At 44.8% G+C, this 20,599-nt stretch overlaps 1 protein-coding gene across 1 annotated transcript in view; it reads left to right on the top strand.

The window, feature by feature from the left end:
* Window positions 1-20,599, top strand: part of Tcerg1l (transcription elongation regulator 1 like) — a 189,641-nt gene that overhangs the window by 131,063 nt on the left and 37,979 nt on the right. The window contains exons 7-8 of the mRNA XM_006987612.3: window positions 3,592-3,746; window positions 15,574-15,643. Of these exons, the coding sequence (XP_006987674.2) occupies window positions 3,592-3,746; window positions 15,574-15,643 (225 nt within the window). The remainder of the gene's footprint in view (window positions 1-3,591; window positions 3,747-15,573; window positions 15,644-20,599) is intronic.

Raw genomic sequence — 20,599 nt, 5'->3', positions numbered from 1 at the left:
CCTTCCGGGGTCGTCTGCCCCTTCCCCCACATCCAGTTCCCCAGTAAATCTCATTCAAATACCGCTACATTTGTGGCATTAATTAAACATGCCAGTGCCTCCTCAGACCAGCAGATGGTATTTGGCTCGTCACTTCTCAGTGAGTGTTTCTCAATGGCAGGCCCCGTTGGGAGAGCCTGAGCCTTGGACCTGAAAACCAAGCAGAAGGTATTGGGAAGACAAGGACCCACCTCCATCATTGCCACCTCAGCTGCTGCCACCAAACTCCCCTGGAAGCTTAGCCCTCCTCCAGCATGGGGATCATCTTGCATGGGGCTCCACAGACACAGTGCATGGGACACAGATGTAACTGCTCCATGTTACCTGAGGGGGTCTCCAGGGAAGGAGAAGAAAGAAACCAGTGTTCAGAGGACAGGGGCTATCTATGGAGCCCAACTGTGTCCTGGGCCATGTATTGACCCCTTTTAACCATCTTCAGATGATGAAGGGCTTCAGAAAGCCAAACCAGAGCAGTCAGATTCCTGTGCATCCCTATCCACTAGGCATCCTCACCCAAGAAGATCAATCTGTAGGAAGGGGCCACAGCAGTCACCATGATCAGAGTCCTGGCCCCAACTTAAGTAAGAGTAAGAACCATGAGTTTAGACATAGGCTGGAGGGACAGGTTCTCTTCTAGAAGGGAATACTTTGAAGAATGGGACCACGGTAAGACCCAGTGGTAGGTCCATGGGTCCACCAAGCTGTTGCAAAGACAGAGAAACCAAGCTCATGCTGGAGGCAGATCTCCGAAGCTGTTTCCCAGCCCAGAGTCCTCTCTCTTCAGTCAGTTCTTCAGCTCGGGGTAGTAGCACAAGGCTAAAGTTTAATGCCAGGTCCTGAGTGCCTATGGCACCATGGGGTACAGTGACTTCCTGAGAGGATGGTGCCCCTCTGGCTCTCTGCTGAGGTAGAGCCAAATGAACAGACCCTGTTCTCCAAACAGAAGTGTTTGGAGACAAAACAAACAGTTCAAGTCTTAAGGAAACAGACAAGAATGCAGAGAACTAGGAATATTTCTAGAGTTCCATACTCAGGCCAAGTTCAGTCAACCTTCAAGAAGAAAGATAATCTGAGTAAGATTGCAAACGGCTCACCAGCCTCTGGGATCTTTAATTCAGCCTGCTTTTGCAGCTACAGCAAGTCACCTAAAGTCTGGTTACATCTGGGAAAGGGTCTAGGCTGAATCTTGCTTCCATCACACACCTCTCCATCTTGGATCTCAATAGTAACCTAGACTACTGTCCTGTAGTCCCCCAAAAGCACAGCCCCATGGGGCCTTCTAGGGACTAAGAAGTAGCTTGATGTGTGACCAGTTGCACAGCCCCTAGAGGAAACTCTATCCAGAAGGTAGGGTTATGGCTCCCATTAGGAGTTTATGTCCCTGTGGAGCCCACTAAGGATCCACACTGTGTATGACCTACAGTATGTGTAATTATACTTCACTTTGCACATAGTACGACTTCTCATGTCCCAGCTTCTGTACTGTGCAGCATACAGCCTCCCTCTAAGCCCTTATGAGGAGGTCAGGGCTAGGCAGTATGAGGGCAAGGCCTTGGGTATAGACAATGCTCCTTCTCCATGCTTTGATTTCCCCTCTAGAAGGGTGACACTCAGAAAGAAAAAAAAAAAACAGCATCTACTGCCCTTTCCTAATGACAATGATGGTAAAGTGAGGCCTTCCTCTGTTTCCTGGAAGGGCAAGAGCAGGTCCAGAGGCCAAGGTCAGGATTCTTCCAAATATCACGACCAAGCCATGGTAGCTAAAGTTTCTGGACACATAGCTAATAACCTGGTTGCTGACACCAACCTGAAGGTCCCCAAGGGTGAAGTCCAACAGTTGATCTACAAAGACCAGCTTCTGATGGTTGTGGAGTTTGCAAGTCACTACCTATTGCCAGAGAAAGTGGCCCCTTCGATACCTTTCCTATTGGAGGGAAATGAGCTATGGACAAAGGTATTCCTGGACAGCCACACAAGGATCACCAAAGAGCCACCCTCCAGACTGCTCTGACCTGGATCCAGGCTACAGATGCCTCAGAGAAGCAGAGTCTGGACTGGAACATCGTGGAAACAGTCCAGTCCAGACTCTGCAGCACCCAACTCTCAGATTTATTTGCATTTGGAGCCTATCTATGTCTCAGGACATCTCCCCATCTCAAGATCTTCATCTAAGTCCTTTTATCATGTGAGGCAACCTATTCGTGGGCCCTGGGATCTGAATGTGGATATTTTGAAGACTGTCATTCTATCTATACCACTATGGAACCTGGCCTGGTCAAGATATCTGATGGGCCTCAGGTCATTAGGGTCCTAATCCAGCCAGTTGTTAGCATATAGGAACCAGCCCTGGGCCCTCAGCACAGCTCATGGAACAAAGCTAACTGGCCTAAACATGGAGCAGATCCTTCTAAGCAAATGCTTATGTCTAGCCTTCTAGGGCTATGTGTGAATAAGATATTGAAGGCCCAGCAGTGTCTCCCTGTACCCTCCAGGTGACCAGGAGTCCTCTCTTGGACAGAGTTTTTATATGCATAGCCTGCCCTCCCCTTTCCTGTAGCATAGAGAAGCATGGGGAAGAACTAGAGGCACTCAGAGGCTACTATGGGAAGCTGAGGCCAGGGAGGGGTAGGTACCTTGCCCAAGGTAAGTTTTAAGAGATGTCTGGATAGGAAACAGGCCTTAGTCAGGCTTACTCTGTAGCTGCCTAAGAACAGGGGATATACCATAAGACTGAAGGCCAACCTTGTAGAAGGGCTTTCTTTTTCTGTGTCTATCTCTGTTTCTCATTCTCTCAAGGTGTTTTTTTTTGTTTTTTTTGTTTTTTTGTTTTTTTGTTTTTTGTTTTTTTGAGACAGGGTTTCTCTGTGTAGCTTTGTGCCTTTCCTGGAACTCACTTGGTAGCCCAGGCTGGCCTCGAACTCACAAAGATCCGCCTGCCTCTGCCTCCCGAGTGCTGGGATTAAAGGCGTGCGCCACCACCGCCCGGCTCAAGGTGTTTCAAAACAATACTTGATTCCTTCCTTCAGTTTTAGGTGCCCATAGATGAAAGTATGAGGCCCTTGTAAAAGTGAGCAAGGTGAGAAAAAAGGGCTCAGTTGCTGGGTCAAGTGGTCCATGTGTCATCTTGGCTGCATGGTATTCCTTGATGGAAGTGCAGGGTGGAACAGGGAAGGCAGTGAACTAGTCCCCTGGAGCTGAGGACACAGGTGCCCAGGTCTGAGATAAAATATCCTGAGTCAGGCAGAGTACTGAGCTAGGGAGGGTGTGGCTTTCTGTGGTCTTGGAAGGGTTCTTGGCATCTCTGAACCTGGAATCCTTGCTGGTGAAAGGGGAGGAAAATAAAACCTGTTAACCCAATGAGAGAGTGTGAGAAGGAGCACTAAGTGTCCCCAAGGAAGGGTTCTGCCATCATTATTTTTGATGCCTCCAAGAATGTTTTCACAACCTGTAGGGCTTAGTCCCGAGGGAGGGGCATTCTGAGAGAGGGGTGTGGGCACTGATCTACACCAAGCATCTCTAAAAGTGGCTGAGGCAAGTGTTCAACTTTCACAGGTGTGTGGTCTGGACGGGTGATGACCGGGTTTTCTTCTTCAACCCGACCATGCAGCTGTCAGTCTGGGAGAAGCCAGTGGACCTGAAGAACCGTGGGGACCTCAAGAGGATCATCGAGGACCCACCCCACAAACGCAAGCTGGAGGCCTCAGCAAGTAATTACCAGGGGGTGCAGTGGCACTGTGGAAGGGCTATGCTCTGTCTGGGGGCAGGGGCAGGGACTGCTGGTCCCAGTTATGCTGGGAAGTGGTTATAATGGAGTCGTGTTGAGGATGGCAGACTTACAAATTCAGTTTTCATGGCACTTCCCCACTGAAAACTCTACCCTTTCAAGTGGTGGGTTTGGGCTCCTTGCTGTATCCCATGAGGCCATTGGTGCAGGGACAGTGCAAATGGCCACTAGCTGACCTTGGACACTCATTTTGATGCACATGTTGATCTGCACTGGAGAGCAGATGTGGGCAAATGAGTGTGTGTTTCCTTCAAGCCTGTGGACCATTCTAACCCCTGGACTATGGAGGTCATTGCTATAGATTAATGAAAGTCCACATATAGGGTGGGGCAAGGAGCCTTCTGTCCTGTAGAAGGGGTTACTAGGTGAGGAGCTGGCTGCTTCTGACCAGCCTGTGAGTCCTATCTCACTAAGGGAGCTGGAGAGCGCCCAGCATCCCCTGAGAAGCTCCTTTTCAGGAAAGCAGATGCATATTTTATGAGTGGTGCACGGGGAAGCCCTACTCTCTAAGTATATAGATTAACAAAGCATCATCCCAGAGGTGTGTGGGGACTGAACATGTCTCACACATGCTAGATGAGTGTTCTGACCACTGAGCTGTACCTCCAGCCTCTTGTTACTTACTGTTTGGAAACAGGGTCTCATTAAGTTGCCTGGGCTGTCCTTGAACTCACACTGTAACCCCCAAAGGCTTTGAACTTTCAGTCTCTCTGTCTCAGTTGTCCAAGTGGATGGAGTTACAGGCCCACCCCAGGCTGGCCTGATCTTCCATTCTGAGAGTGGTTATACACTCTAGTAAGCCAGAGCGGAGGGCATGGGAGCTTGACTTTTTTAAAGGAAGTTGCTTTGTTTAATCTTAGAAAGTGTTCTATAGGGCTTGTGATTTATTTTTATTTCACATTATCTAGAGCTGAACAAGAGGACACTAGCTTACACAGATGGTTAAATCAGAGCCATTTAGAAGGCTGCATATTAAACTCCTCTTAGCTCTCTTCACAGTCCTGAGGGGCATGGAAGTGGTTACTCTCAGGAAGATGGACTTAGTCCTAAGTGGACGAGAAACAAGAATATAGCATGTCTATTTCATTCAAGCAGAACATTCTCCAGAGGGTTTTTCCAGCTGATGATGGGAAAATAAATATGTCCTAGGTGTATATTTACTGTGAAAAAACAAAAAACAAAAACCAAAACAAAATTGTTAAAATGTTCCCGTGTTCAGGGACGAGGAGACTGGACTTGTGACTGTGTTTTTCCCTTTTGATGAAGTGACATCTGAATTAGAGAGAACATTTTCATCACCAGAGAGTCTTTCCAAGCCCTGCAGATCAGTGGCTCCTGGCTCTCAGACAACAGAAGGTGCCCGGGTCAGAAAGAGTGGGAGGACTTCAGATCCTCCATAAGCAGTTGGCGTGGTTTTCCCTGGCAATGACTTCATTTGCTCTGTGGATGGTAATGATGCTTTCTACACCTTTAAGAGCAACTTTCTTCCAGAAACTGGCATGCACTCTTGATTTTGCCCCAAGGACTGATGGGATTGAGAAAGAAATGAAGTTACTAAGGGTTGAATGCACAATTCTTCTCCTACTTCCATTGTTTGCACCAGAGGGGAAGAAATGGGGAGGTCCCTCCAGAGCCTCTACAGGGTCACCTGGGAAGGGGGCCAGGGGCAGAGGAAAGGAGCCTCAGTCACCCAGGTCATGTAGGTCAGTGCTCCATTTCATGCCACCAACAGGGATCACTAGGTTCAAATGCAGAGCTGAGTGTCAAGTCTAAAGGACACACCCAGGAAGGGCTGCGTAGCTTAAGGTGACATCAGAACCTGGGACAGTACACCCTTGAGATGGGTAGACAGGCAATTTTGAGATGTGTGACTACAAGGACATTTTTACCTTTAAGAAAAGACCACAAGACAGCGGGCATTTTCCCATACGTGTGTATATTTAGGTATGTGTTTGTATGTAAGTGAGTGTATATGAGTATATGTGTATGTGTGTGTATATGAGTGTGCATGTATGTATATGAGTACATATGTGTATATATGTGAATATATTTGTATATGAATATGTATGTGGTATATGTGAATATGAGTGTGCATGTATATGTGTTTATGTGTGTGTACATATGAGAGTGCATGTGTGTATGTGTGTTTAATGAATATATGGTCTGAGTATGCATGCATGTATGTATGTGTGTGGTGTATGTGTATATGTGACTGTGAATGTGTATGTGTATATAAATGTATATATGTGTATGTGTATATGTGTTCATGTATATATGAGTGTACACATATGTGTTTGAGTGTGTGTATATAAGTGTGTGTGTGTGAATGCATGTGTGTGTGTGTGGTGTGAACGTTCATGATGTTAGCCAGGGGAGTAGAGCTCAGGATTACTTACTGGGCATGGCTCAAATGCTTATCCTTTGTCATTCAGCAGGGAAGGAGGGAATCAACCTTTTCATTCTCCTGGCCTTGCTGAGCGACCCCAGAGAAGATCCCAGTTACCCTCTAATTACCTTATAATGCACCCAGATGTTCTATGCTCTGCAGTTTTGCTGCTGAACTACAGTGCAATGAGAAGCAGAGGCCCCTCCCACTCTAGAATTGTGCAAGCTCCTCCCATCAGAGGTACTCACATTTGTCTCTCCATCAGACTGTCCATCAAGCCTGTCAGAGGTGCAGTTCTTTCTGTGCTGATCAGCAGTAGCTATGTCCCCTCTTACTGGGAATGGGTAGGAATCTCTCTGCCATCTGGCTAGTGTACTGGCAGCTTTATGTCCTTGCAGCCCCCCTGCTGTGTCCACAGAGTGCATCTTGTTCCTGCACTGAGAGGTCCTTTCATTGGGAAGTCTAGCAGAGTACAGCACTAAACATCAGAGTGCATTACATTAAATACCTGGCCATTGAGCACTTCCTCGGGGTAGAGGAGAGGCAGGAAGTCTGGCAGTGATCATTCCATTCTCTTCCTCCTGTTCTGTCTCCTCCCTGAAGAGACAGGAGGCCTGGGATGGGACAGAAGCAGCAGGCATCCTCTTGGCAGAGAATAGAGAGAAATGTTTAACAAGAAGTTCCCATACCTGGCTCCTGAAATTCTCACAGCCCTGCAGGATGGCACCACAGGATTTGGGTATGAATTGCTGATGTAATAAGCTTCCAAAAGTTGTCCTACACTGAAACAAAAGACCAGATTTCAGTACCAGAGTGCAGAAGTGCAATGTGAGAATCCTGGGTGCTAGCAAGGTCTGTCCTTTCTGAGGCTCTGAGGAGTACCTGTGTCCTCCTCCTTTCCATCCTTGGCGGCCTTCTGATTTCCTTGGTCCATTTCTCCATCTTCAAAGCAACTTGGAGCCATCTCTAGCCTTTCTGATATGGGCCCTCCATCTTCTTTAAGTACTTTTCATTATCCATGGCTACTTATATAGTATAGGACAATCACCATTACTAGCTAACTACAAAGAAACTCTGAGTCTCCTCTCTGAGTGTCCTAACACATTCCCAGGCTTTAGATGAGGTTGGTGACATTATTGGGAGGCATCTCTGCTTTCCATGATTTATGTCCCTACTTTACAGAGGAAGGGATGCAGAAAGGGGATCTTGCTGAACTCATGAGTCTATCATATGTGGCATCAGGAATTGAAGGCTGGTGGGTCTGACCCGAGGCTGAAGAAGAATATGCCTGGTCAGGTCTCACAGGAGAAATCAGGTACAGGTAGGCTTGACTAACAATCCCTTATTCCCTACCAGGGGATAAGAGAGACAAGCAAGAGCTCACTCAGTTTCAATTGCTGTGCAAATATTTTAGTCATTTATATTCAGGATAAGCATGGATTCACAGTGACATGCATTTCACTAAGGAGGATATAAAATCATCCCGAGGGTAAACACAGCTGCAGCTTGGTGAAGGGGCCACTTCCCGGGCATTGTGTGGCCAGGACAGTGTGCACTGGGTCTCCATATCACAAAAGGACCAGGTGGCCACTGAAAAGCAAATGCTGGAACCCTCCCAAAAATGTAAGGGTGTGCTTCATTAGCTCAAGAAGAATTGGGTAGTTGTAGAAGGTTCTGGCTATGAACTCTACCTGCTCAACTCTATGTGAGGGGCTGAAGATTACAGTGGAGTTGAATTCTGGATGGTGTACCTTTTGTATCATCCAGGATTTGGACTGATGTTTGCACAGTGAAGGCGGCAGGAACTTGTTTTCTAAGGTTCATTCCAATGGCTATATTGGTCAATCTCTGTATGTGACATCAGAGAAGAAGAAGGGGGAGGAGACCATGGTCTCTTGAGAGAGTCCCACATGGACTTTACCAAGAAGCTGAGGACAGAATGCAGGTAGAGTTTAATATGGACTCCAGCTAGGAAAGGAACAAGTCAAGTCAAGAGACACTAGCACCAGGGTGGGGGGCCTAGTATGTTGGCCTTAGTATCTTGGCCTCTGTCGGGCAAGACTAGTGGGAATTCAGGGATGAGCCATTTTAGTTAGCTCCCATTCCTCTGTACAAGAAAGACCCTATGTCCATCTCTGTGTCCTCAGCCCCTGCCTGTTACATGGAACTGCACAACCCTAATCGGTGTGGTTTCCAGAACCTAACTTTCACCCACTTCTCACCTATCATAAGAAAGGAGGGAAGATGTGGGACGGGGGAGAAGGGAAGGAGGATGGGACTTGGTTCTTCTCTAAACCAATCAGTTTTGTTTTTTCATTGAGGTTAATATAGCCTAAGCTTGACACTGGCATTGCCTTCAATAGTGAGCACATGCAGATCAGGAAGCCATGTGCCTTCTAAGGGTATGGCAACCAAGCACACTGAACATCTGGGCCAGTGGCCTTGATGGCCCCTGAGATAGGGCTGATGACATGGGATGTCACATATGGGGTACAAGCATATGGAATGCTGCAGGCCCTGAGCCAAGAGAAGCAGACCAATTTGGGAGACCTAGTCACCCATTTCTGGGCTAGGGAGAGGAAGGCTGGAAGGTTCACTGTGGCATTAAAGCATAGGATATGGGTAGCACACTTATTGAAGCCCTTGGCAATGATCTTGGAGATGTGTCTTCTATGATCTCTACCAAAATACTGAGCTTCCTTCTTGAATTTAAGCAGGAAACCTAGGTTACCCAAACAAAACATGCCATGGAATCAATCTCCTGGATGGGCAGCCTGCAGCATCGGTTCCCACTTAGCCCATGCTCTTTCTTAGCAAGAGCTTCTTTGTCATTGCATTGGTCACCAAGAAGACAGTGCTACTACCTGTGGGTGCCTGGCTGGACCTACAGGTGGAGCTGCTGTGCATTGGGCTTAGTCTGTGTCCTTCTCCCTGGCTTTTGTCCCTGCTGCAAAGCTAGCTTCTCACTCTTTCACTCCATTATGGTTTCTGTTACCAAAGACTCATTACTTTCCCTGGAGAGACACAAGGAAAGTGTAGTTGTATCAGGTAAGGTACTAGCAGACAAAAGAAAGGACTGTCCAAGCCAGCTTGATGAGTCAATGTGTATACTGTGGTTGCTTACATAGGCAACTCAACCATACGGTAGCCAGTCCCCTGGGCAACTTAGGTACAGTTGCACTATTGAAGAGTCCCATTCCAGTCAATTGCTTATCTCTTATGTAATCTCAGGAAGGAAGATCCTCATAAAGAGCTTATAAAGGTCTCATGAGGATCCTGTGAGTGTTATAAGGCTCTCCTTCCACAAAGAAATTTGAATAGGCCCAGGCTCATGAGCATGCTCACAACTACTCTTTTTCAAGATAGTGGTGGGCCTGTCTAACATGGGGAGAATGTGGAGGGCATGTCCAACATGGAGGGAATGTCTTCCCCTTTCCTTTGGCTCTTCAATTTTTCCACACCTTCTTCTATTATGTTCCCTGATGTCTCTGAAGCCTTGGAAAGGGATGATACACACACACACACACACACACACACACACACACACACACACACACACACCGTGGGTTTTTTTTTTTTTACTCTTTTGGGGGGCCTGCCACCCAGCTCCCAAATAAATCATACACAAAGGCTTATTATTAATTATGAATGCCTGGCCTTAGCTTGGCTTGTTTCTTGCCAGTTTTCCTTAACTTCAAACTATCCCATCTTTCTTTTGCCTCTGGGCTTTTTCCATTCTCTTACTTCTGTAACTCTTATTCTTACTCTCTAGCTTGCTATGTAGTTGAGTGGCTGGACCCTGGAGTCCTCCTCCTTCTCTTGCTCCTTCTTTTTTCTTCCTCCCAGATTTCTCCTTCTATTTATCCTCTCTGCCTGCCAGCCCTGCCTATTCCTCTCTCCTGCCTCACTATTGGCTGTTCAGTTCTTTACTAGACCATCAGGTATTTTAGACAGGCACAGTAACACAGCTTCACAGAGTTAAACAAATGCAACATAAACAAAAGTAACACACCTTAAAATAATATTCTACAACATTTCTCCCTTTTCATCTAAACAAAAAATCAAAGGTTTTAATTTTAAAATAATAAGACCATATACAATAAGAACAATTATCAAGTAAAGATTACATTCACAGTATAATGAATTCCAGTTCATTTGTGTCTGGCAATGAAAAGAAAATACTCCATTTTCTATCCTATATTAGTGAATCTAAAGTTTTATACCTAATTTACTTTCTATCATAACTAAAGAAAACTGCAACTATAACTATCTAGTCTTCAACTCCATCAATGACCAAGAAGGATGTAATATTATCTAACAACAGAGACATTTGGCTGCCTGGACAGGCAACCAAAGATTCTATGCAATGTTGGGGCAGCTATCTTCAGCCTACAGACCTAGAGTATCGGCAGACTTTCCTATGAAACAGGAATTTTTGACTGTCTTGCCTTGTTTTGTCATAGTTCATCAGTCACTTTCCTCTGTGTCCTCCCGAATATCTGGCAGACACTTCTGTGAAATAGGAATTTTGAAAGACTGCCCTGCCTTGTTTTGGCAAAGTTCAATAATTCTTTTTCCTGTGTGTCCTGTATGTCCAGTCTGCAGAGCACATTGCCAGCAGTAAAAGGCAAGAACAGTTTCTTTGCCCAGTGGCTAACCTTGTCACAACAAAAGCAAACTCCATAAGGAGTTTCTTTAATGCCCATTATCTACTCTGAAGTAAATTGGTGCTGCCAGGAGCAGATGTGTCTCATTGTCATGAAAAACTTTAAATTAACAAAACATTTTAAATGCCATATTCTAGATATCTTTGAAGTATTTGAAGACTGTGAAACCTCTACAATAACTGCTGCCCACTGTCAAAACAAGGCTCCTTTAACTGTGAGCTGACAGCAGCAGTAATCTACATATATAAGCAAAAGTATTTGGAGGAATTTGACAGGCAGATCATACCCATTTAACATAACAATAGCAGAAGCCTCCTCTCCAAGGTCTGTAATTTCCCTAGTCTCGCATTTTTCCCCCTGAATTATAGTACCAAACACAGGTTCTTTCCTGTAGACCAGGCCTTAACTTCAACCAGAAAATAGTTGGGTGTTCCCATAACAGTCACACCACTGTTGTACTTATGGACATAGCTTACCTGGAATGTTGATAGGGAGGAGTGATTGACTCTTTCTCTACAAGCTGTGACTATCTGGAACTTAGGTACAAATCACACCCCAAGGATCTCACTTGAATGCACATCTGCCTCACCTACCACTATTTAATTCCATTATTCCCTATTAAGTTTCAACCACAGACTGGACCTGATGCACTCTTACATAGTCAGAGTAATCTCTCCACTTTCAGAAAGAAACATGTCTCAGAGATATTAATGCTGGCTAATAAACCACATTTTGTGAATTCTATAACTGAACATGTGTTTGCTTATGTTAATATATACCCACAGTTTCACAAGAATGTCTATTGTGTGATTTCATATTATTGGAATTGCTATATCATCAGGTGCATGCATCTTAAATTTTTAATATTGTGAAATCTTCCTCTGAAGGGATCAATCAATCAATACACACTCCCACTGATGCACTCTGTACAAGCATTGTACATCACCAGAACTTAATGCAAAGCCATTCTTTATTTCAGTTGGCATTTCTTTAATTTTGAGTGATTCTCAGGGGTTTGTTGGCCATTTTTTTTCCTGGGAATACATTCATGTTTGTCTTTCTTGTTGAATTATAGGGACTCCTGGAAATTGAGGGATTAATGTGTTTGACTATAATATCTTTCCAGTATTTTTCCTGAGCTCTGATCTTTTCCATAAAACAGTTTGTTCATGATTTTTTTATTCTGAGAAAATATATGTAGCATGCACCTTACCAGTTAACCATCTTAAAATGTACATTTAGTAGCATTAAATTTATTTACAATGTTGTATACCATCACCACTAGCTACTCGTAGAGTTTTTCCATTTTCCCAAACAGAATTCTATCAGGGTTTGACAATAGCTCCCTGTGTCTCCTCCCCTTGGCTCCTGGAACCCTTCCACAAAGCCCAGAAAAGGGTATCAGACCCTTTGAAGCTGTATTACAGGCTTTTGTGAGCCATGCTATATGGGTGCTGGGAACCAAACTCCTGTCCTATGTAACAGTGGTTTGCATGCTTAACCACCAAGCCCCTACATTGGCTATATTGCTGGTGTCATGTTTAAGACACCATTGTGAGGTCTGGTATCTGAAGCTTCCTTTAGCTTTGCTACTAAGGCTTCCTGCATTCTCAGGTGTTTAGTCCATGTCTGACCCATAGAGTGAAGTCAGCCTATGTGTTTCCTTCAGACTAATCTCTTAAGTTCTTTCCTGTTTCTCTGTGTGCTATGTAAACTGGTTCAACTTCAGCATTCTGGGCACTTTCAGGTGGAAATTCCATAAATTTTTTCCCTACCTTTTGGGAATTACTGACCTGGCCAGCTGCTGGCTTGTTCAAACCACATCAGACTTTTCTTCTGAACCTCAAGTAGTATGTTATTTTCTTTGTACATGATCACAGCTGTTTCTGCTCCATCATCCCTGAAGTCAGTGGAAGATGGCAACCTCTCTCTATCCCAGCACTGCCCTCATGAGTGGCAGGGCTCATAGGTTCACAGTAGTGAAGAAGATAATTGCACTCATTGCAATGGCAGAAACCAACCCAATAGATATACTTTGTGTGACTTTCCATTTGGTATTGTACTTTTAAAGTCAGTCAAATTTGCGAATATTTTCCTGTGTGGTTTATGAATTTTTATATCTGGACAAAAATGGTCTACTCATGTTGAGATTGTTCAAAATAACCAAAAGGCCTCCAAAACAATAACCAACATTACACATATTTATCCTAGTATCTGTATTATTATTGGATAGCCTTTACATTTGAGATTATCACTCATCATGGCCTCTCTGGAGTATGGGGTAAAATGGTATAGCTGCCCCAATCTGCCATGATGACCTGCCACTACATGTCTCCTCATTCCTAAGCAAGTCTACAGCAAAGACAAGTAGATACAAACTGGTCAGTTACTTGTCACAGCCAAACTAGAATCATACCTTTGAACATAGAAGCAGGAGAAGTAATTAGAAGACATGTGTAGTCTTGTGGAAGAGCCGGAAACCTCTGGAATCTGGCCCTCTCATCCCACTAATAGCTACACATCCTACATTGAGAGCAGAATTACATATGAATAGCAGATTGGTGAAGCATGGCTAACTGAGGCACTCCTATGATCCTAAATGCAGGGCAGAAAAAGTGTAGAGTTTGATTTTTTATTTATTTTTGATTGATAAACATTTTATATATGAGTATTATGTATTTTGATCAAGTCCAACTCCTCATTCCTTTCTCCCCAATCCCACCCCTACCACTACCTTCCCTCACAATTACATGGTTCTCTTTTCAAATCAAAACAGCCCATAGAGTCCACTGGTATTGCCAGTGTGTTCATGGGTGTAGGGCTATCTACTAGAACATGGATAGCTTCTCAGAGGACACATCTCTGAAAAAAACTGACTCTCCCTCTCTCAAGCAGCCATCAGTTGCCAATAACTCCTCAGCTAGGGGGTGGTATTTCCCAATGCCCCCCACTCCATGATGGTGTTTTATCTGACTTGATCTTGTACCAATCTTGTGCACATGGTCACAGCCCCTGTTAGCTCATATGAGCAACTGGCACAGTTGTCAGAAAACAGTTTCGCTTTAGTCACCCACCACCTCTGGCCTTTGAAATCTTTCCACACACAGCTCCTTTCCATGGGGATTTGAGAGCTTTGGATGTTTAATATTGTGTTCCATTTGGGGCTCAATGCTCCAGGATCTCTTATTCTCTGCACTTTGGCCAGTGGTGGATCTTTGTGTTAATTACCATCTACTATAAAAGGAAACTTTTCTATGAGTGTGGAGAGATGTGTTATTCCATTGGAATAACAATAAGTCTTGAGTCATTTGAATATTATGCCTATTTGGAAAAATAATAGTAATAGGTTCTCCCCTAGGTCCTAGGACCTAATTAACCTTGGGTTCTTTGCCCTATTACTGGTACCAGGAACCAGTTCTGTCTTGTGGAGTGAGCCTTAAATCCAATTTGAAAGTGGTTGGTTGCGTCTATGACATCCATGCCATTATTGCACCAATGGGCCTGTCTTGCTAGGCTGGTCATTATTGCATATGGAAGGGTCCACAGCAGGATAAGAGTATTGATTACTTTACTCTCCTGGTGATGTGCATAGCACTTCAGCACTACGAAAGATAGCCCTAGTAGAGATGAAGCTTCTAGGTCAGTACCTAACGGTAAATGTAGTAAGTATTTTCAAAGAAAAGCTAGGGAGAGGGGAGTAGGAAGACCAGGAGTTCAAAGACAGCCTTGGCTACATGAAATCTTATCTCAATAGGAGAGAGAGAGAGAGAGAGAGAGAGAGAGAGAGAGAGAGAACAGAGAGAACAGAGAGAACAGAGAGAACAGAGAGAACAGAGAACAGGGACACTAGGCCTTCCAGGAAGAACAAGGCTTCCTGATGGGAGGCTGTGACCCAGGCAGAAGTGTGGGGACATGGAGGCACACTCTGCCGAGCTGACCCCACTCTTCTTCCACTGTCAACACTGTGCCTGGCTTACAGAGATGGTGAACCTGAGAGTTTACAGGCACAGAGTGGGGAACAAGCAAGACTACTTATTTTCCTGGGATCCCAGTCCATGCAATGGGTCAGAATTGATGAGGCTCTAGAACCATCTCTCACTCATTTTTGCTCTCTTGCAGCCATACAGGAGACCCTAGGGCACCAATACACATTTGCCATTCTGTCATTTCATGCAGTAATTCCAGGGCTGCACCATGCAACTTGAATACAGTAATGCATCTTTCAGATGGTTGGGCTTTGGAAGCAGGCAGTCTGTGGTGAAGATCATATGGTATGCTGAAAGGGCCTGTGACTATTGCAGTGGATGGAAGGAAGCCCTGGGTATCAGGAGTCCAGCATGGAGAAATTAATACTTCAGCAGCCAACTGGCACCAACTGGCAGAGAGGCGATGCTCGTACCAGTTTGGGAAGGGCTGATCCTGAGGGTGGAGCAGTGGTTGGTTTTTATCTTATTTACTCATCAGGCCCCTCTGATGGCCTGATGACCTCTAGAGACATGGGAGTTGGAGATGGCCTCTTTGACATCAACAGTCAGGTATCTTTTCTACTGAAATTATGTACCAAAGAAAGCAAGTTCATAAAGAGTAATGTCAATGTTTAAGAGAAATCCAATTTCCTAATTTTTAGATGGGCTGCTGGCTTCCAGAGCACTAAGACTGACCCTTCAGCTGTGTTAATAATGTCATGTTTCTTTCAGCTGAAAGCAGTGATGGATCCAGTTCAGAAGATGGCAGTGAGGACCAAAATGTGAAAACTAAGAGGAATAGGTAGGTGGCACTATCCTATCCTGTTGTGTCTTCCCTGGATACTGTGTTGTATGAAAAGAAAACACTTCCATTACATTGAATTTGAGCAAAAAAAAAAATCAGTTTAACTGTAAAGCAGATGGTACGGGCTATCTCTTGGCATCTGCTCTGGACATGTCACTGAAGTTCAGGGGCACATTCTCAGCTTCCAGGACCCTGTGGAAGTGGTCATGGTGGCCCACTACTCAGGGCAGACTTATGCTGTGTAAAATACTAAGTCAAGGCAGGCAGTTCTGGCTGGATATTGCCTCTCTGGGTCTTGCTTGCAATCCATCCATCCCTTCCTTGTCTGGAAGTTCATCTGGAAGTGAAACTGTGGACCAGTCTGAAGAACTCATGTGGTACTTCATGACATGAAGGTATCTATCAAGCTGGCTTGTAGTTACTGCATGGCTGCATGTGTAGGGATAGAACATTTATCCTTTCCTTTTTAGTGTCTCTCACAAGGTCACTGGTCTGTCCTCTGTATCCTGAGCATCACATACAGGGGATATGCTAGGGCAATATAGGTGTCTAAGTCCTCAGAACAGGACAGAGGAAGGAAGGATGTGGTTGCAGGCACCTTTATGAGCTGAGAAGAGTAGGGGATGAGACTTGAATGCTAAGCAGTACTTCTCAGGCTACGTCATGAACTTAGCTGTCTTTGGTAGGTGGGACCTGGATGGATATCCCACTGGAACCAGGGACTTGCTTGGGCCCATCAGGTACTTTTACCATTGCATCTAGCTTCTGTATCAGTTCCTTTCACGATCCAGAAATTTAAAGGCTTTGGTCAAGCATGTTGGCAACATTTTCTCTTTAAAAAAAAAAAAAAAAATGTCCCTTAGAAGAAGAAGCAAACACTTGGCATAACAAAGAATGAAACCTTGTTTTAGAGGCACTATCCATTTTCACCCCCTTGGTCCTTCATCCTGAGATATTTCAGTAAACAAAAGGATGATGTAAAAACTAGATGCTTGGGTCAAGCGGTGGTGGTGCATGCCTTTAATCCCAGCACTCAGGAGGCAGAGCCAAGTGGATCTTTGTGAGTTCGAGGCCAGCCTGGTCTCCAGAGTGAGTTCCAGGAAAGGCACAAAGCTACACAGAGAAACCCTGTCTCGAAAAACCAAAAAAGAAAAATACAAATGATTTGCTGGACGGTGGTGGCGCACGCCTTTAATCCCAGCACTTGGGAGGCAGAGCCAGGCAGATCTCTGTGAGTTCAAGGCCAGCCTGGTCTACAGAGCAAGATCCAGGACAGGCTCCAAAGCTACAGAGAAACCCTGTGTCAAAAAACCAAAAAAAAAAAAAAAAAAAAAAAAAAAAAAAAAAAAAACAAAAAACAACAAACAAACAAACAAAAAAAACCCCAAAAACTAGATGCTTGGCCAGTGTTATCCCTGTCAACCAGCACTCAGGGTGAATTCTTCTCTCCAAGGAATGCTCCAGTTAGATTGGAGGGAGACCTAACTGAGTTCAGAATCAAGGAGGTTTTCAGAACTTTGAAGGATAAAAAGACCAACACTGTCATTCAGTAGGGGGTGGGTTTCTTTTTTCTTTGTTTTGTTTTTGTTTCCTGGGACCAAGCCTGTCATCCCAGTCTTGAGGGCCTTTGCTTTCTGATGGCCTCAACTTTTGCCCTTAAAAGGTTGCTTTGTAGGAGAGTGAAAGAAATACCTGTGTGGCCACAGGAGATTTTTATACAGGGTTGTTGGTAGTCCAAGGGTTTGAGGAATGGGAAGAAAGGCAGGTTTTGTTGTTGTTGTTGTTTTTTCTTTTCTTTTCTTTTTCTTTTTTTATTTTATTTTATTTTTTTATTTTTTGTTTTTTGGCTTATGTCTACAGCATGACTGTCAGCCAAGCTGTCCCAGCTGGTCTGTGCACAAGTGCACTGAGTTTGAAACCCGAGACAAGCTCCCTGTGGTGCAGGGGAAATGGACTGGCCTCGGATTCTGAGCAGTTGGCATTTAAATAACAGCAAAACATTAATTTTGGTTTTAATCATCTGAATGACTTCCAGAATTAAAAACTGACTTTGAAACAAGCCCAGATGTTTCCTGCAGAGCCGTTCCAGTTCCTGCTCTTGTGCATGTCTGCATCCACATCCACTGCAGCTGTAGGAGGGGCTGGTGCCTGTCACTTGCTGGTGCACCTCCAGGCTCACCAGGTACTCACCCAGGGCTGCCTTGGTGAGAAGGTGTCTGACGGAAAATATTCGGTAGCCAGGAAGCAGCCAGACAGAGGACACAGCATATTCCAGAAAGTTCTGGAAATCATTCATTCCTGATCCAGTGTATAGAGAGAGGCTGGGTACGCCCTGTATGTGCAGAAGGTGGGCCAGCTCTGTGCATGCAGAAGGCTAGCCTTCTCTTTGTGGCAGAAGGTAGGCCTCCTTGTACTCACAGAAATCCAGCCTTCCCCTGTATGTGCAGAAGGTGGGCTTCCCCTGTGTGTGTTGAAGGGGGGTCTGCTCTGTGTGTGTTTAAGGAGGGTCTGCTCTGTGTGTGTTGAAGGGAGGTCTCTGTGTGTATTGAAGGTAGGTTTGTCCTGTATGTATTGAAGGAGGGTCTGCCTTGAGTGTGTTGAAGGAGGGTCTGCTCTGTGTGTGGAAGACAGGTCTGCCTTGCACCTCACAGAAGGCAAGCCTGTTGTCAAGTCTGCAGTCCCACCGTGATGCAGTTTCTCACCACACATTTTTTGCAGTGCCCATGATACCTCATGGCTCAGTACTAATGGCCCCCACTGCATTTGGCAAATGGCATATCAAAGGTCTGGGCACTGTATGCATTTGATATTTTCGAATTTGGTGTAGGCAGCAAGGAATATGCCCCCACACATCTTTCTGGAGTCACTTCAACTTGACCTGCCCCTTTAGTACAAATAATAATATTTTCCCTCTTCAAAAATCACTGAGAACGTTCTTGCAAGGGGTGACTGCTGGCCCAATATGTCATGATATGTAGAAATAGGGGGCTAAATGATTGTGATGGTGGTTCTAGATTCTTCTCTACCCCTGCATTTCTGATGAGCTCTGGCACAGCTGATACCACTTGGGGCATTCAGATGCAGATGGAATTGAATTGATTGTGCAGATAATGTAGGTGCAAATGATACTTTCCCTAAAATTCCCTTGGAGGAGAAATATGTCACAATGACAAGCTTTCAAAACACAAAAGTATTTTAAACTACCTGGTGAGTGCCATTTCCTGAAAGCTTGTTATTTACTATTTAGTGGAATGTGTTCCTGATGCAAACTCATCCATCTTCCCTGAGACCAGAAAATTGACTCACTGCTGCATGTCCCCTTCTCAGGCAGTGCTTGGAGGGCCTGCCCGTCTCTACCTTCTGAAGAGTTCATCTTTTTATAGTTTGGGCCTGTTCTTGGAGTGAGCTGTCTATTTTAGGGAGTTGGGGCTTTATTTCAAATTCAAATGAAATTATTTTGAGGGGACTCAGCAAAAGTATGTCATCTGGTTTAGAAATCAGAATGGAAGTAACCACAAAACATTACAGAGAAGTTTTCGTGGGCATACGTGGCAGCTTGCCTCTTCCTGAGAAGCCAGGTTTTGCCACTCAAGAATGGGGTTCTTGCTGAGTCAATGAATTTTGTCCTTCAGTTACCATTAACACATTGGCTTTGATAACATTTTGACATTTCCAGGACACCAGTATAGATGCCTTACGCTAGGTTGACTAAAAAATGGGACATTGTTTATTGCATTGACGTCTAACCTTTTGGGATGCAATTGAAGGCTTTGGATGTACAAAGATGACTGTCTCCTGCCATAAAATTATCTGGTCAAGTAGAGTGTTGTTATCTTGATTATCAACCTGGCAGGGTTTAGAATCACCTAGGAGACATACCTCTGCACATATCCATGAGGGTGTTTCCAGAAAGGTTTAGCTATAGGGGTAACACCCACCCTGAGTGAGGACAGCAGTACTGCCTGAGATTCCAGATGATAGACACAATGTGGCCAGCTACTGTAGTCCTCTGCCACCATGCCTTCTTTGCCATGATGGACTGTCCCCCCATGCTATGGGTCAAAAGAAATTCTTCTTTAACTTGATTTTCTCAGGTGTTTCATCACAGCTACGAGAAAAGTAACTAATATGGGGACTTTATGAGGTCACATATAGCTTTCCTTGAAGACCCAAGATGCTGGGATGAGTAAGAAATGGCCTTATGTCACCCTGTTGCTTTCTCTAAATCTGCCTCTATTGATCTACTCCCAGAAACCAAGAGTCTCCAGATGGAGCTGTGATGTAAAGCAATTTCAGACCACTTAGGAGGAGATGTAAGAGACCTCCCACCTTTGTGTACTTGAGATTCTCTCCCAGGAATTGTATGGCTAAGATTTCATCTTCTTGTATGCCCATACCCCAGACTTGACACTATGGCAAGATGAATCCTTTCAGAGCGAATTAAAAATGTCATTATCCAAAAGCCAAACATAAGAATGTAATGGTAACCTTCAATCCCAGGCCAACAAAGCCAAGATGGGAGGTTTGGAAGCTCCCAGTCCTTGGATAGTCTTCAAGTCAAATCTATCCCTGGGTAGTATTGTCTGTGGGAGGGTGAAGGAGGTACCCCCTCTGCAGCTAGAGAACTGCTGTCACTTGGTCAGCAGGAAGGGAGTGAGCATACAGAGTCCCTGTCCTCAAAGTGTGAGCTGAGCCCTTCTACTTCCTACCCCAGTGTCTTAGTCACTCTTCTAATGCTATGACAAAACACCATGACGGTGGGAACTTACAAAAGGAAGTGTTTGATTGAGATTACAGTTCCAGAGGGTTAGTGTCCATGATGGTGGAGCAAAAGCATGGTGGCAGGAATAGCTGAGAGCTCACATCTTGATCTACAAGTAGGAGGCAGAGAGAGAAAACACCCTGGGAGTGGTGTGGATCTTTTGGAACCTCAAAGCCCAGAGTGACACACCT

The sequence above is a fragment of the Peromyscus maniculatus genome, chromosome 1 (assembly GCF_049852395.1).
Source record: "Peromyscus maniculatus bairdii isolate BWxNUB_F1_BW_parent chromosome 1, HU_Pman_BW_mat_3.1, whole genome shotgun sequence".
NCBI lineage: Eukaryota > Metazoa > Chordata > Mammalia > Rodentia > Cricetidae > Peromyscus > Peromyscus maniculatus.
Note: the sequence above shows the minus strand (reverse complement) of the source record. Positions and strands in the feature narration are given on the sequence as shown.